The sequence below is a fragment of the Anarrhichthys ocellatus genome, unplaced genomic scaffold (genome assembly GCF_004355925.1).
Source record: "Anarrhichthys ocellatus isolate YVR2014 unplaced genomic scaffold, GSC_Weel_1.0 scaffold46, whole genome shotgun sequence".
Lineage (NCBI taxonomy): Eukaryota > Metazoa > Chordata > Actinopteri > Perciformes > Anarhichadidae > Anarrhichthys > Anarrhichthys ocellatus.
Genome location: NW_022280076.1, coordinates 2,609,895 through 2,624,655, shown reverse-complemented (window position 1 = coordinate 2,624,655; position 14,761 = coordinate 2,609,895). Strand labels below are relative to the sequence as shown.

At 39.9% G+C, this 14,761-nt stretch overlaps 2 protein-coding genes across 2 annotated transcripts; both read right to left on the bottom strand.

Annotated features, from left to right (window-relative positions):
- Window positions 1-8: 8 nt before the first annotated feature.
- On the bottom strand, window positions 9-3,400 carry LOC116395312 (cell wall protein DAN4-like; the record flags this gene model as incomplete). Its single annotated transcript, XM_031869096.1, has 5 exons — window positions 3,208-3,400; window positions 1,697-1,770; window positions 951-1,025; window positions 453-520; window positions 9-347 (listed from the first exon to the last, which is right to left on the bottom strand). Coding segments are annotated over exons 1-5 (648 nt in total), but the record flags the coding sequence as incomplete, so codon positions are not given.
- A 2,115-nt stretch (window positions 3,401-5,515) lies between these two features.
- Window positions 5,516-14,529, bottom strand: gabrr3a (gamma-aminobutyric acid type A receptor subunit rho3a). Its single transcript, XM_031869315.1, has 9 exons — window positions 13,919-14,529; window positions 13,201-13,313; window positions 10,610-10,677; window positions 10,292-10,515; window positions 9,171-9,253; window positions 8,335-8,472; window positions 6,908-7,060; window positions 6,258-6,451; window positions 5,516-6,163 (listed from the first exon to the last, which is right to left on the bottom strand). Exons 1-9 carry the CDS (start codon window positions 14,044-14,046, stop codon window positions 5,861-5,863), a joined length of 1,404 nt encoding a protein of 467 aa, XP_031725175.1. The 5' UTR covers window positions 14,047-14,529; the 3' UTR covers window positions 5,516-5,860.
- Between the last annotated feature and the right edge of the window lie 232 nt (window positions 14,530-14,761).

Sequence of the window (14,761 nt, the reverse complement as noted above, 5' to 3'; positions counted from 1 at the left end):
GTAGTTGTGGTGGTGCTTTTTAACGTTGTTGTTGCCGGTGTAGTTGTCGAGGTGCTTTCTAACACTGGTGTTGTTGTAGGTGTAGTTGTGGAGGTGCTTTGTAATGCTCGTGTTGTTGCAGGTGTAGTTGTGTTGGTGCTTTCTAACACTGGTGTTGTTGCAGGTGTAGTTGTGTTGGTGATTTCTAACACTGGTGTTGTTGCAGGTGTAGTTGTTGCTGTCGTCATGAGCGTCGTCTCATTTGAAGTACTTGCAGATGTAGTTTGTGGAGAGGTAGGGCTGGCAGTTGTTTCTTCATGGTTTGGAGACACGCAGCTCTGCAGCTCGTTTTGGAACACCAGGCTAAGCTGAGAAAATAAACAGAATACTCATTATATTTTATCACAGGATATATACACCATATATCCGTTGTTATAAATAACAACTAGTCCATAACTAGTTTCCCTACATACCCAGGCAATGATTTCTGATTCATTCTTCTGTCCATTGACATCCACAGTGACAACAACATAGTAGAATACTGTCGTAAGAAGGAAAGACAGAACGTAGTTGAGGAGACAGATTTAAAATATAGGGGATGCAATTAGTGAAGGAGATATCCTGAGATAACCCAGATTATATTTTCCACATCCCAGAACCTCAGAGTTTATTAGCTGTTTTCACAGGTTGAAATGTTCTCTCTGTTATTCGTAATCTTAAAGGACAATTTCTAATTTTTTTAAAGCTTCCTATTAGCTTCAGCTGAACCTCGTCATAAACTTTCTCTACAAAAAAATCTAAATAAAAAATCCGGGGACCCTGGGACAAAATCTCATGAAATGGTCAATTTTGTGTCATCTTAGAGGTGCTTGACACAAACAAGTTTGGGAACCGCTGTAGTAGATTCAACTACAAAGTAGTACTGCTGATATGGCAGCGTGTGAGATGATTCTGTCAAGTTGCAAGTTTACCTGACGTCTGTGCATTTGTTGTAGTAATGGAAAAAGGGGAAGGAGCAGCAGAGGTCTCATTACAGGAAGCCTGTGCTGTTGGCGGGAAAGAAAGAATATTAACTTCCACTCTGCACAGTGTGAATGAAAAGTAGGGAACACAAATTTCAAATTAAAACAACTTCAGTTTATGGTGATTATTGTGCCGTACAGTCATAATACTGTAAGGTAGAAACTGGACATCCGTGTGTAGACATTAGAAATTCTTGTATTTCACTACCACACGGAGTTGACATATATGTATATAGGTTTGTTGGATATTTTAAAGACTTGTACTGTAAATTGATAGGTAAAGAAAAAAGAAAAAACATGTAAAATGCATCAATACAATGATACAAATGAATAATACTAAAATATATCGTAATTTCTATAAAATGTTTTTGGAAAACAAAAGTTCAGGTATATTTGATAATCTGTTCCTCTTGGTCATATTTTCCAACATCCTCTACAAAGAAGCTAAAGCATTGTGAAGTTTTGCCTGATTAGGAAACAGACAGCAATCAGACTAGAAAAACAGGTTCCAGTACACATTAGGAAGGACATTTAACATATTCCCATGTGGGCGTGATATGCCTGACATGTCAGACAGTGCAATGTATTAATAAATAGAGGTGCACAGCTGTCAGTCCAGATAAGGTTACCAGATGAAAGATGCTGCTGCTCCATTGTCTGCAAACAACTCTAACCAGTCATAGCTTATCTCATACCTGCCAATAGGACGACCAGCAGAAGTATGTGAAACCAGTGTCGATTTTTGACATGTAGGCCTGGCTTCTTCGCTCTGTAATATAACAAAGACAATCATTTCAACAGTTTGTATGAAATGAAAACAGAAGCTTCATTGTACTGACATTTTTCTCTTTTGATACCTATTGTTGAACAGCAGTTCAAAACGGTGAAAGAGTGAGGCATACAAAAAACTTCTCAGGCTATTCACAAACACTTCTTCCCACCACGCCTATGTGAATACATATTGTAGGCATATCCTGTAATTATGTTACAAAGGTTTTCTCTTTGGTTTTGATCATTCAGTCAATCAACCATATCTTACAATTTTCTGAATAAAGAAAAGGAATAATGCCAAATCAAACGCCAAACACTTTCCTTGAGAACCACTTTTGGGTACAATCAGACTACAGTACAACAGAACAAACACATTATCTTTATCACAGCTTAGGGAAAGTGCAATAGAGACTAGTACGTATTGCACGGTACAGACACATGTTTGTTTTCATGAACAAATGGCTCGGACCAGAGCTTTTCAGTGGTGTTTACATTTGTTATGAAGCTGTGGCGTTACTATGCAGTGATATAAGAAGTTCTGTAGCAGAAGACTTGCATTTCTAACTCTAAACTTTGGTACCTGCTTTTATTATTAATACAAACTAAAGAGTAAAATAGTGTAATATATGTAATATTATGAGATGTAGTGACGCAAACAAGTCAAGGTACGTGGACTACATGAGTCATTTAAGGCGTAAAGAAAAAACATTCAGTCCCTCTTACAGCAGGTTTCACGCAAATGGAGCAGTAAACAAAAAGCTTAAAAACAGTGAAAGTTGAGTGGGTGAAAACATTTTGTCCAGCCTTGAAGAAGGACAGAGTAGAAGCCAATAAAAATCACTGCTCAGCGAGGTGGAAATCCAGGCAAACCGCAAAACAAAAGTTAACTCCAGCTATGTGTTATTTCCAAAAACAAACAGCGACTGAGGAGAGGACCCAACAAATCAAGATGTCTTGTTTCAGTTTGTAGATGATGAAGTCAGAATTTTTCATCAACGCAAATCCACCGACCCATATCCTTCCTGGGTTTTCTACAGCCCCTTAATGTAATCTGAGCATCATTGTACCACTGCAGTGTTTCTGGTGCATACCAGGTGCACCCTCTCTTACACTCTTAAATAATAGTATCAGTAACTTCATTTAATACTTGGGTAAAAGATTCAACAGCATTCACAAACACAGCCAAATATTCACAAAAATGTAAACATAAAACAAGATAATATTACAGAGAGGAAAATAAACATTTAAAGATATTTTAAAAGTGATTAGGTTAGGGGTTTAAATAAAGGAATACATAAGTAATTGACTTAGTTATATCTGACAAGCTTGGTGTATAATCCAGATTCAAACCAGATCCAGCAGTGATTTCTGAGATGAGCAGTGATTCCTAGTTCAGGAAAAGGAGACACCACCAGCACCAGCACCACCACTTTACCTGACAACGGAGGCAAACATGTGCCGACATGAAGAACCATCAGAACAAGAGCTGGAAGCTTTCATGATTTCGTCTTCATTTTCTTGAAACATAACTTCCCGTGGGCAAATTCTTGAAATCTTCAATCATCTTGAAAACAAAGCCAAACCATAAACATTAGGTGTGCATTTTCTTCTCTAACACAATGTTGTTGTTTCTGTCGTTGTTTGGCAGGCTGCTGTGGGAGTTCCCTGCGGCTTTCTCATACGGTATCAATAGGTGACACGCCTCTTGAAACTTGAACAGGTGGATGTCGCACACATTCACTTTACCTTAGTGTTGCAACAACTGTCCACCTCCTGAATGGCAAATGATTTGATTTTAGACTAGATAAGCAAAGGCCCACTGTGCTGTTCTATCATCAGAAATGATAATGTACACAATGTCCCGGTAGGGAAGACATTTTTCATTTTTCTATTTTTGTTTGGCAGTAAAGGTGCGCCTCAGGGTGTGTCCTAACCCTGAGTGTTCTCAGTGACAGACACAACTAGAAAACAAGTGTTTCCAGGGTAACATTACAGCACTTTAAGAGTGCGGCATTGAGACATTTATTGTTGCGTCAGAAGAATTCACGCACCAACATTATGTGTCTGGCAAGTCATGCACCTGCTTTACAGGAATCTGAAAAGGAGGAGCTTGTCTGTCACGCACCACCAACACTGCACTCATTAAAACACACACACACACACACACACACACACACACACACACACACTCACACACACACACACACACACACACACTTATTTCAGTCATTGTTGTGGCTCTTCAAATTATATTTAACAAGGCAAGCACTATATTTAATACAGTTACACCCTGTAGAGGGGACACACAAACACGTACCTCGGAGGGTGTCGGTGATACGGGACTGACGACTGAGATCATTTTTGAAAAGTCATACCTAAGGGACACTAAGAGGTGATTAACTGCACAGTCATCCAAAATATTCTAATAACAGACAGAAAAAAAGCAGTCAGGGGTCAAACTGATAGTGGGAGGGCTCATTAACTAAGTAAGTAAAAGTATTTAAATCTAAATAAAATGACAAACTATCCTAGCAGAGGATGTAAACAAAAGGGAACCTGATTTTGATTATATCTTTATATCCTGGTAAACCAGAGATGTGTTATGTCTACATTATAACAGCTGTTTAATTCATGAAGCATGAATTATGTATTCACATTAAAATAGTACCGGCAACCCTTATACGTACATCATATTGTTTTGTAGTACCAAACAGGTTTTATGCTGTACCAGCTTTAGTTCTCAGTTAATTGAATAAAGTAAGAACCAGAAAAATAGGATAGGTGTAGTTCTCTATCTGTACACCAGGGGGAGGCTGGAGGACAAAGATAACCACAAGCCTGGTTTTCATATCAGTTAGAGAGGGTTGGGAAACAGTGAGAGCAGAGCAGACCCAAACCGTTTTTCTAAAGATCAACAGCCTTTGATTGGTTTCATAATTAAAATGTATGTGAAATTCAAAAAGGGTTTAATGGCTTTATCTATTCCATTTCTGCTGCTGATCATTGTGCAGGATGTTTCGGTCACATACTGCAGCATTTACAACAGCTTCACCAAAAGAGATCACGAACCACACCATTAGGGCTGGGTATCTTTCAAAAAATAATAATACAATGCCAGTAGCCCTTAAAGTGATACAGATACTAATAGAGTACTTTATGGAACGCGCCTTAAAGTCTGTGTGTGTAGATTGGGAATGGGGCGCCTTGGTGTATGCTTAGTCTCATGTGCTCTACGCTTAGGACTGTCATATGGGCTTGCATGTGACCGCTCCGCAATAATTAGTTGAGAAAATAATCTTACCTCAGATCCATTTAGAAGCTCTTCTGGAGCATTTGATCATATTACATGATCATCATGAGCAGATGGAGGGCTGATGCTTTAGGTATTTAATCTTTCTTCAACTGCTGTTTCCAAGGGCAATAATAGACTTGAAATCCTCCGCTTTTAAGCCAACATGGACGACGAGTCCTAATGGATCACATGACTGCTTGATCTTTCAGCTCATTGTTTCGGTTTTACGGTTGCACCTTTACTGTTTTGGATCAATCTGGGCTGCAGCAGCGGACCATAGATACAAATTAGCCTTGTGGCTAACTCTGACACATTTACATCACATTGATGTTAATAAATGTGCACTACCCACAACAAATATAAAGTAAAATAATTTGATGTAAAGTGAACTTTGTCAGAAAATGTTTAGCATGACAGAATCCATTTATTTTTCAAGACAATGTAAGGTAATTATACAATTTGATGTTTTGTGTCTAAACAAGAAATAAAATATATTTGTTAGAATACAACTTTTTCTCTTATAAAACAGGCATGTCAATAACACACAAACATCCGCAAAAATAACAGCCATTCAATGAGTTTCTCCAAGTTACAACTTGAACACTCCTTGAGTAAAAGACACCTCGCAAGATATCTCTGTCCATCGGCAGACACTGTGCAAACTTGAGGTCATATCCCGTAGCCGAACAGATTCTTGTAAATCAGCTTATTGCAGCCTGTTGGTGTTACACTGTACAGCCAAATGGTGAAAATAGTCAAAAAGGAATACTGTTTATACTGCTGCATAGGTTATGTTCTATGTATATAAACTCCAGTAAATTATGTTGAAGAGCAGGTAAGCCAGAGGAAATATGACTCTGGAGTAGGAGTCGATCATGTAGCTGTTGCTCATAATGAAGCTGAAGTGTTGCAGCACAGGGTTCTTGTGGCGTAGCCTGGTGCCTTCTGTGGGTCCGGAGACAGTAGAGTTTCGAGTCTGGGTGTTCCTCTCTGTGTTCGGGGTGCTGGGGACCTCTGTGAAAGAAGTCAGGTCGATATCATTGTCGTGGAAACAGCCGTCGAACGCCATAGCCTGGGTGGCATCGAAGGAGTTGGGGATCTGCAGCGACAGAGGCAGAAAAGGAGAGTTAGCCTGTCCAGATGGTAGGAAATGATTTTCTGATTTAAGAAACAAAAAACTAAATGAGAATGACCTTTGCCCTTCTGAGCCTCTTCATCTCCTCCACTGTAGTGAAATAGTTGACAGCAGCGTACTCGATGACAGACAGGAAGACAAACAAGAAGCTTGCCCACAGGTAGATGTCTACAGCTTTGACGTAAGACACCTGTGGCATAGAGGCTGAGACACCAGTGATGATGGTGGACATGGTCAGAACCGTGGTGATGCCTGGATACACAACACATCATGAGTATTAAAATGTCACCTCACAAATAACATCCATTGTTTGGATTAATTCAACTTCAATACTAAATGCAATAGGCATAATAAAATACCCAAGTTGGATGGTAAAACATCTCCATATTAATATTATATGTGGTGTATCAGCAGTTTTCTAATACTTTAATAACCACCAAAACATTTAAAGGAAGAGTTCAACATTTTGGGAATTTCCTTTCTTGCTGAGAATTATGAAAGTGGTGTCGATATTGTCTATTCTAACTGTCTGTAGGAAAGCAAATAAGCTTTCACAAAATGTCAGAGTAATCATCTAAATAAAACTGAAAAACTAGGCTAAGTGATGCTTTTGCACAGATTTTGAATACAATTACCAGTTACATAGTATCTTTTTAATAAAGCTGTCAAAATGTGTTAAAGACAACACGGTCACATTGGTCTCAGTACCCAGAGAGACACGGGCAGGTACGGCCCTCCTGTCTATCCAGAAAGACACCCAGGACAGCATCACCATCAGCATGGTGGGAAAGTACGTCTGAAGCATGAAGAAGAAGATATGCCTCCTGAGAAGGAAGTTAATGTTGAGCCGATTGTACCAACCTGAAACAGAGATAAATGCACAAAAAGTGGAGGTGAAAAACAAGACTGTCACTCTAGAAAATGTTGCAAAAAAACCCTGCGCAGTATTGTGTAAGTTGTCAGAAAGTAGACGGACGAACAGGGAGAACCTCGAACTCGGATGAGAAAGGGATTATCTTCTTGGGCAGATCTGTCTGGAGATGAAGTTACACAACAACATCTTAGCGCAGATAGGTCCCCACAAGATTATTTCACACCGAAAATGTGACAGTAGAGGAAGGCATGGCTTTAAAAAGTGGGCTTACAACTCCTAAATGCTTAAATAATAAAGCATACCACAGAAGAAATATGAAAATATATTTGAATACTGTAAATAAAAAGGCACATGCTTTGTACGTATGATCTTAAGTTTTTTAGCCATGTAACCTTTAAAACAGAACTTGATAGGTTCTTTAAATAATTTACCTTGAAACAGAGGGTAACAGCTAGAATAACTTTGTCTGAAGGCAACAAACTAACGTGTTCATTAGTGAGCTTTGAAAGTTTTGTGAGCATTACCTTCGGACAGGCTAGCCCCTTACTTCCACTCATTATGCTAAGCTAGGCTAACCACCTGCTGGCGTGAGTTTTATATTGAGACGTGCATACTTATATACAGGGCGTTTCCCAAAGTCAAAGAAGGATCCTTCAACGGTTGAATTTCAAAGTTGCTACGTCATTGAATCCAACCTGGAAGACTGTTCCAATGTCGAAGATCCTTCAAAACTCCACTAAGGTCTGAGACCTTTGTTCAGAGGGTTTTCAAGGATGCATGTGTGTATGATCCGCACTTCTAAAACACCCACCAAGGAAGCATCCTTGACTTTGAGAAACACCCACAGTGTGAGAGTGAGGCGAATAAGCCAGAAAGCGCTTAGACTGTTCCTTTAAAAAAGGGACAGTTCAGGATGTTACTGTGTTACTGATACTTTGTTGTTACAGAGTCGATCAGAGTTGATTCATTGCGGTGGAAGAGCTCTGAAAAGGGAGGTTAATTTATATGTATTTATTGTTGCACACATTCATTTGAGGCTATAGTCATTATTGTTCTCACTGTTTGCCGGATCTACCAGCAGGTGTGAAGGTGAATAAAATATTATACTGTATACAGGTCTAAACATCTTAAATTCTCCCTTTTTAGAAACGCAGACAGGGTTTCGTGACATTGACTATATTAGGTTTAAATAAGGAGCTCTCTGGTCGTTCCCAAACCGGGTACAACTCAGAGGGGCCCTAACGGCTCGAACCTCACATACCAGTACTGCTGTAGAAGGCAAGCCCGAAGGAAGGCAGGAAGTCTTCAACAAAAAACTGAGAGAGCACGATCTCGTCAGTCCTCAATGAATCGTTCCCGTTCTTCCAGTAGAGCATTAGGTCGTTCTCATTGTAAGCATCTTCAAGAGAGGAGAGAGGGACACCTTCACATGTTGCCTCTCTTAGAAGATTCATGGATGATCTCCTCAGAGGAGAGGAGAGGAGAGAGCGCACAGAAATGGGCCTCCCGACTCTCCTCTGAGATCAGGATCCATGCTTTATCCATGTAATAAGTTAAGGCAGACAGGGAGAGAGATAAAGAGAAAGAAGAAAGGCCCAAAAGACAAAACATTTCCCCCAGAGAAAGTAATCCCCACTATCGGAAGTTATGACCAAATTCAAGTTCAGAGCAGAATGAAAAACGGAATCCCTAGCAAATCCTGCATCAGAAAAGCAGATGTTTATAATGGTCAGAGATTGACCTGATAGAGGATTATGATTTATGTAGTCTTTGCAAAAAGAAGATGGCGATGGCTACTGTGTGTTGTTGAAGTATGGTAATGCACTTAGAGCTGTCCGGTGTGTGTTTCTGTCCCTATAGGATAACGATCAAAGCTATCCAATATTGTTTTTGACCAGCATGCATATGCTTAATATGGAATTCAGTGAGCTCAGTAGTTTCGCTAGCCGGTGCCTTTAAATCACAAATAAGTGCATCAAAAGGTTGTGTAACATGTTTTCCAGTAAAACATGTCTCATAAGCACATTACGCAATTTGTTTTGCAGCAAAATAAACAAACATCAGAAAGAAATGTCCCAACTGCAGTTTGGTACTCACAGCTCTCGAGCTCCAGAGAGCAATTCTGTGTGTCCAGAGGGAAACTACTGAAGTCCATTGAGCAAAGTGCCGTCACAGTGATCCTAAAACACAGCTTACAGTTAAAGAAACACCCACATAAATCAAGCAATTCAGCATCAGCAGCAACTGTGTTCATAAAACATATTAGAATCAAGCTGCTTATATTAATCTTAGTTAACCAGCCAGTAAGACGTCAAAAAGGGTACAAAACAAAACCACTGGACTGATTTTTAAACAGTTAAGATGGTGGTGCATGCACTAACTGTGACTCTGCCGCTCAGGCTCTGTGGCTACAGCAAGCTGTGAGGGATGACGCCATATTGTCGACATCTGTTGCTGAAATGGATACAATGAATGTAGTCTGATCGCTTCTAATATTCCTTTCAGGCTCTGCTCGCTAAACCTTGCATTAATAATCCAGTGGATTGTTTTATCTTGGTTGACATCCTTTTCAAAACATTTTAGTGATGTTTGAATCATGACTCATTTCAGTAGATTTATATACGCAGGTAAAGTTAAAGATATGTACCTTTTTTAAAGAAGAAATTAATTGTAAATGTAACTTAAAGCGAAGTGGCCCCAGCCATCCAGACAAGTTAGCAAGCTTTACACATGGAATTAAAACTGTTAACAGCATCAAAATGTCTGGTTGTTGCATGTTCGGTTGTCAGAATCGATATTCCAACAGATGACTCAAGTTCTACAGAATTCTCGACAGGATTACGATCATTTAACGAGTGATCAAATTAACTGGTGACTTTTAGACGAATGCTGGTCTGGTATGACCAGTAGCTTGTGGTTGGTGTTAGCGAACTAACTAACTAACTAACATAAATTAAGAAATTTGCTTGATTTCCTGCTCTTCTCTACTTTTCCTCCTGTTGCACAACATTTTAACATGTCACAGATAAACATAATGATCTCTTTAAAACAACTGACAAAAGAAAAACTTCATTCATTCAAAGAATTCAATGTGCCATAAACCTGCAATTACCATTTACCACAGTAGGCGCTACTCAGCAAAAGTCAGCCTCGCTTTAATCGTTCTCTACTTTGATGGTAGTCTCTTCATAAATAACATCAAGGAAACTTTTCTTTACCTGACACTGTAGAGGATATTGCCGTCAGGAAAAACCCTCAGCATGATGTTCTCCATGGTCGTGTCGTGGATAAAAGAACGCTTCGAGTGGACAAAGAACACGTCAGGAACCCAAATCTTTTTCACGAGACGTGCATCAAAGGTACGACTCTTGTTGCTGCTGGAGGGGAAGGCCAGACGATCGTCCTGCCAGTAATGCCTCAGGTACAAAGTCATGGTGAAGTCCTGAAAACAAAAACACAACAACTCAAGCCCAGCAGAGAAAAAGGGGACACTGTATACTGGCTAGACTAACTGCAGAAATCACAGAGGCACATACCATGTTTACTTCTGATATGCTGTCAATGCTCTCCACCTGGACGTCGATGCCGACAGGAATAGCCGACCCTGGAAAAGATCAAAGGTCGTCATGGATCAGCAACAGTAGGATCACATCCATGATGAACCGTCCATCTGCACATCTGCCGGAGATTATTTATGTGCAAATCCCACTGTTGAGCTACACGACGTAAACTACATGGTACAGACTAAAGGTTGGATGAAAGTGATGACCCTGACATCATGCTGGTTCTTAAGCCTGACTCAGCTTGGAGTTGCTGTCATATAATTTTCTAATACAATCTGAATAGCTTCAACATCACTTCATCAGTTACACACAGCTGACAGTTCAGATAACACCTTTGGTGAAGCAGTTATCCTCATCGTCATCTCTATAATTTTGCCGCTGCTCACTCAGGAAGCACAGATATGATACTATACATCAAAATACTTGAAGGGTTTATAGATACCTCAAACTTGTAATCAGCTTTTCATTTTCTGGATGAGCTTTAAGTTACCAAAGAGAATTTTTAAATATTTGACTATTTCAGAGAATCTACAAATATTGTTTTGAGAAGATAGCGAATCAAACTGCTTTCAAAATCTGCAACTACATCAAATTTGACACCACCGTGGAAATGCAAAAGCCACAACGGAAATGTAAAATGATGACATGAAAAATAAAAAAATAGCTATGCATTGTATTTTTGCCTGCCTTGTAGAACACTTTGTTATTGCTTGTTTTAGAAAGTGCTTTTTTAATAATCTTTATTAACCTCAACATGGCCTAATAGCAATAATTATTACAATTACACAGACGTGGTGTTTGTGGTCAAAATTATTAGCTCTTAGATCAGGTGAAAGCCAGACTTTTCCCATCATGCCTTGGGCCTTGCAGTGTGTGGAAAGCGCCTGACTCTAAAAGCCCTGCATGGATACAAATGTCCCTTGTGTTACCAATACCAGTTCTTTAACTGCCTATTTTCAGTCTGAGGCCAATCCCAGCATGCATAAAGGCAAACAATCACCGACACCAACTATCCTGTCAGTGGATGTTTTGGTTCACTGGAGCAGAGCCACACAAACACTGGGAGCTAGAAAACACCCGAGGCTTTTTATTAATTAACCCGAATGTTTGCTCAAGAAACTAAAATGTTAGAATGCTATGTTACAGTAAATACCACCATATTGTAATATTGCATGTATGTATGTTGTGTATCAGGTCCTTATTTAATCATAAGGCGTCAGCATACTGTAAACATATGATGCGTACTAAACATCCCGTTCTCTCGGTGCCATTATCTAATGAAGGTATAAGCACTCAAAACCATCCGCCTACGATTACAGTAGAGTAGTGAAATGGGAGGGATTATAACTGACAGGTAGGCCTGTTCCTTTCACCGAGGTGCTTGATGGGCATGACACTCTCCACCAACAAAGAGCAACTGCAGTGAAAGGTCAGAAGCTACAGGATTGTAAATGTAAACTTGAGGGACTACAAGGAGAAAGGCAGTACAGCGGAACAATCCCAACTAATTTGATTCTGTTACTGGGGTCCACTCCTCTACTCCATTACCTATCATTTAAAACAAAACGTGATGTTTGTCATGTGGATTAAAAGGTTTTAACAAAGCAAATTATTGACTGATTTATTTACTGATGTGCATCTGAAACTAGAACGAGAGGAGCTCAGAGAGTTCATAAAACTATATTCTACACACACTGGTGCACAAGCAACAAAGGGTTTTTACAAAGCATTCAATCCAAACACCCACATGTGGCTGATTGTGTAAGACCTTATGGTTTGCAAAGAAAACATGTTGACATACAGGAAGTCTGTTACAGTCAATTGGCGACAAGACAATACCCCCCCCCCGCAATGTATGCCTGTAGATGGATTATGTAATGTTTCTGTACAACAATGCATATTTGCTGTTTTAAAGAAATGGTGATAGTTCAACTGCTCGTGCATTCACTGAATGGCAGGTAGGAGTCCTTGGAGGTTTGTCCTCAGAGAGGACGGATATTTGGAGCGACTGCTGCATTCACATGTTTCAAGAATGTTGTAACCTCTAAGACAGAATCAAACAATTGAGAAAACATCCACTGAGAGGATCGAGACAGCCACTAAACCATCTGCTGAACCTGCAACCATTGAATTTAAATCAAAATAAAATTGGAAAAAAGGGAACAACATTGATTGAATAATGTATGTACACCATTTACTCGAATTAATAGCAAAAACAACAAACAACTTATAGCTTTGAGGCTATATACTGTATGTATAAATATATTCTACAGTCTCAGATCAAAATGAAACATTGTAGTTTTAGTGTTTTGAATATTCTCTAACAGGCTTTTCTTTTACCCCCACAGAATAAAGTACGCAGTTCAGATTATTTTATCAATCTAGGTCACTAAGGTTTTTTTTTTGAACACGTAATACCAAACGACAGCACAGTATCCTACATCAACCTTACTAAATTACCCAGAAAGCACATGTTTAATAAAATAAAAAAATACAAACAAAAGAAAGCAGAAGAGGTGGAATTAAATAGATACACTCTATATAGATTAGGTTTGTGTCTTTACCTCCAAATCCAGGGCGCATTGCAAAATCATGGTCTTCAATCCGAAGCAGCTGCTCAGATTTAATTAGCAGAGACTTGGTGCTGTCCTGCTTTTTCATCTTAAGATCCACTCGCCTGAGAACCAAAGAGAACAAACAGCTTAACGTAGAAACTCTCTTCATCTCTATGTTTCTCTTACGAACACGGACAAAATTGAAGCGGAACTGACATCTGGTCGAAGAAGTTAGTGATGGTTACTAGCACTCTGATTACACGCAAAGGCCAATGGTCCCTAGAAGATGAAAGTTATTTTACTGATCTAACATAGTAGTAACTGGGTCAGAGATACCGTGGGGCCTCTTTTGTGTCTGGCTCTAAAAGTCCTATTTGTATTCACTGTCTTTCTTGAAATCCTCAGAGATTAATGTGAATCAAAGAATTAACTCTGATGTAAATTTGACCCTGTCCAAATACAGGCATTATGTGCTTTAATGTTGAATAATTCTGAATATCATTTGATTGTAACAGAATCCACAGAAAATCTTATGAAATGCACAGATCACCTTCCATCCTCACATGTTAAATCCCCTGCTCTTTACCGTCCTTTTCTGATTTTTACTTTTGTAAAGTAGCATTATGGAAAAGCCACAAAATGTAGATGCCTGGTGTCTAAAAGTAACAGCAGGTGCAGCTCCACAATTACAACAAAGTGTCATGCGAGAAATCCCACATTGGCTCACCCTCCATGCTTTTGTTTGGTGTTCTCTCCGTGCTGCTCCTTGTGTCTCCTCTTGCTTGGATAGTGGCTGCTGACGGGCCACAACCAGGCCAGGCACATCAGTCTAAAGGCCAGGAGGGCCACTCTCATGGTTAAACTGGGGCTTGGAAGACTAGAGGAACCAAAACGTTCCTCCCACTGCGTCAGTGTCTCGCCCAGGGATTGCCACAGCTGTCCCCGTCCTCTACTGGCACGTCCATGTCCCAGCAGCACTCATTGTGCACCACCACGCACACACCCAGCTACTTCTGCATTATCCTGCTGCTTCATCTCCTCTAACATGGTAAGCATCAGTCAGCGCTTAGCTCCAGTGCACAGGCATCCTCCTGGTTGGGTTTGCTATTCTCTGTGCCATCCCTCTGCTGACGTCTGCGGACAACATGTAGCTCCGACTCCCCTGCTGTCCCCACCCACTGATTTACGTAAAACCAAATATCAATTTATTCCTATAATGACAAAGGAATACCATTAATTCCTCTCTAATCTTCTTATCTTTGGTTGGTGAAATCTTTCAGTAACCTACAAACTAGAGGCAACAGAGGGCGGGGAGAGGGATAATACGACCAGCAGTTTCATCATCATGCTGACCAGATAAAAATCAAAAGCCTCTAGCCTACTTTTATACATTGCAGGATTTTCCCTCGAGTAGCGAACTGTAGTGGTGGGAGGACAGATCCCATCCACAGGAGACAGGCGCCAGCTGGGCCACATCTGCAGACGTTGCACTTATGACTTCTGAGCAGATATCATTCACAGCAGAGGATATGTTTGAAAAAAAAAAAAAACAAGGCTTTGAACTGTTTTC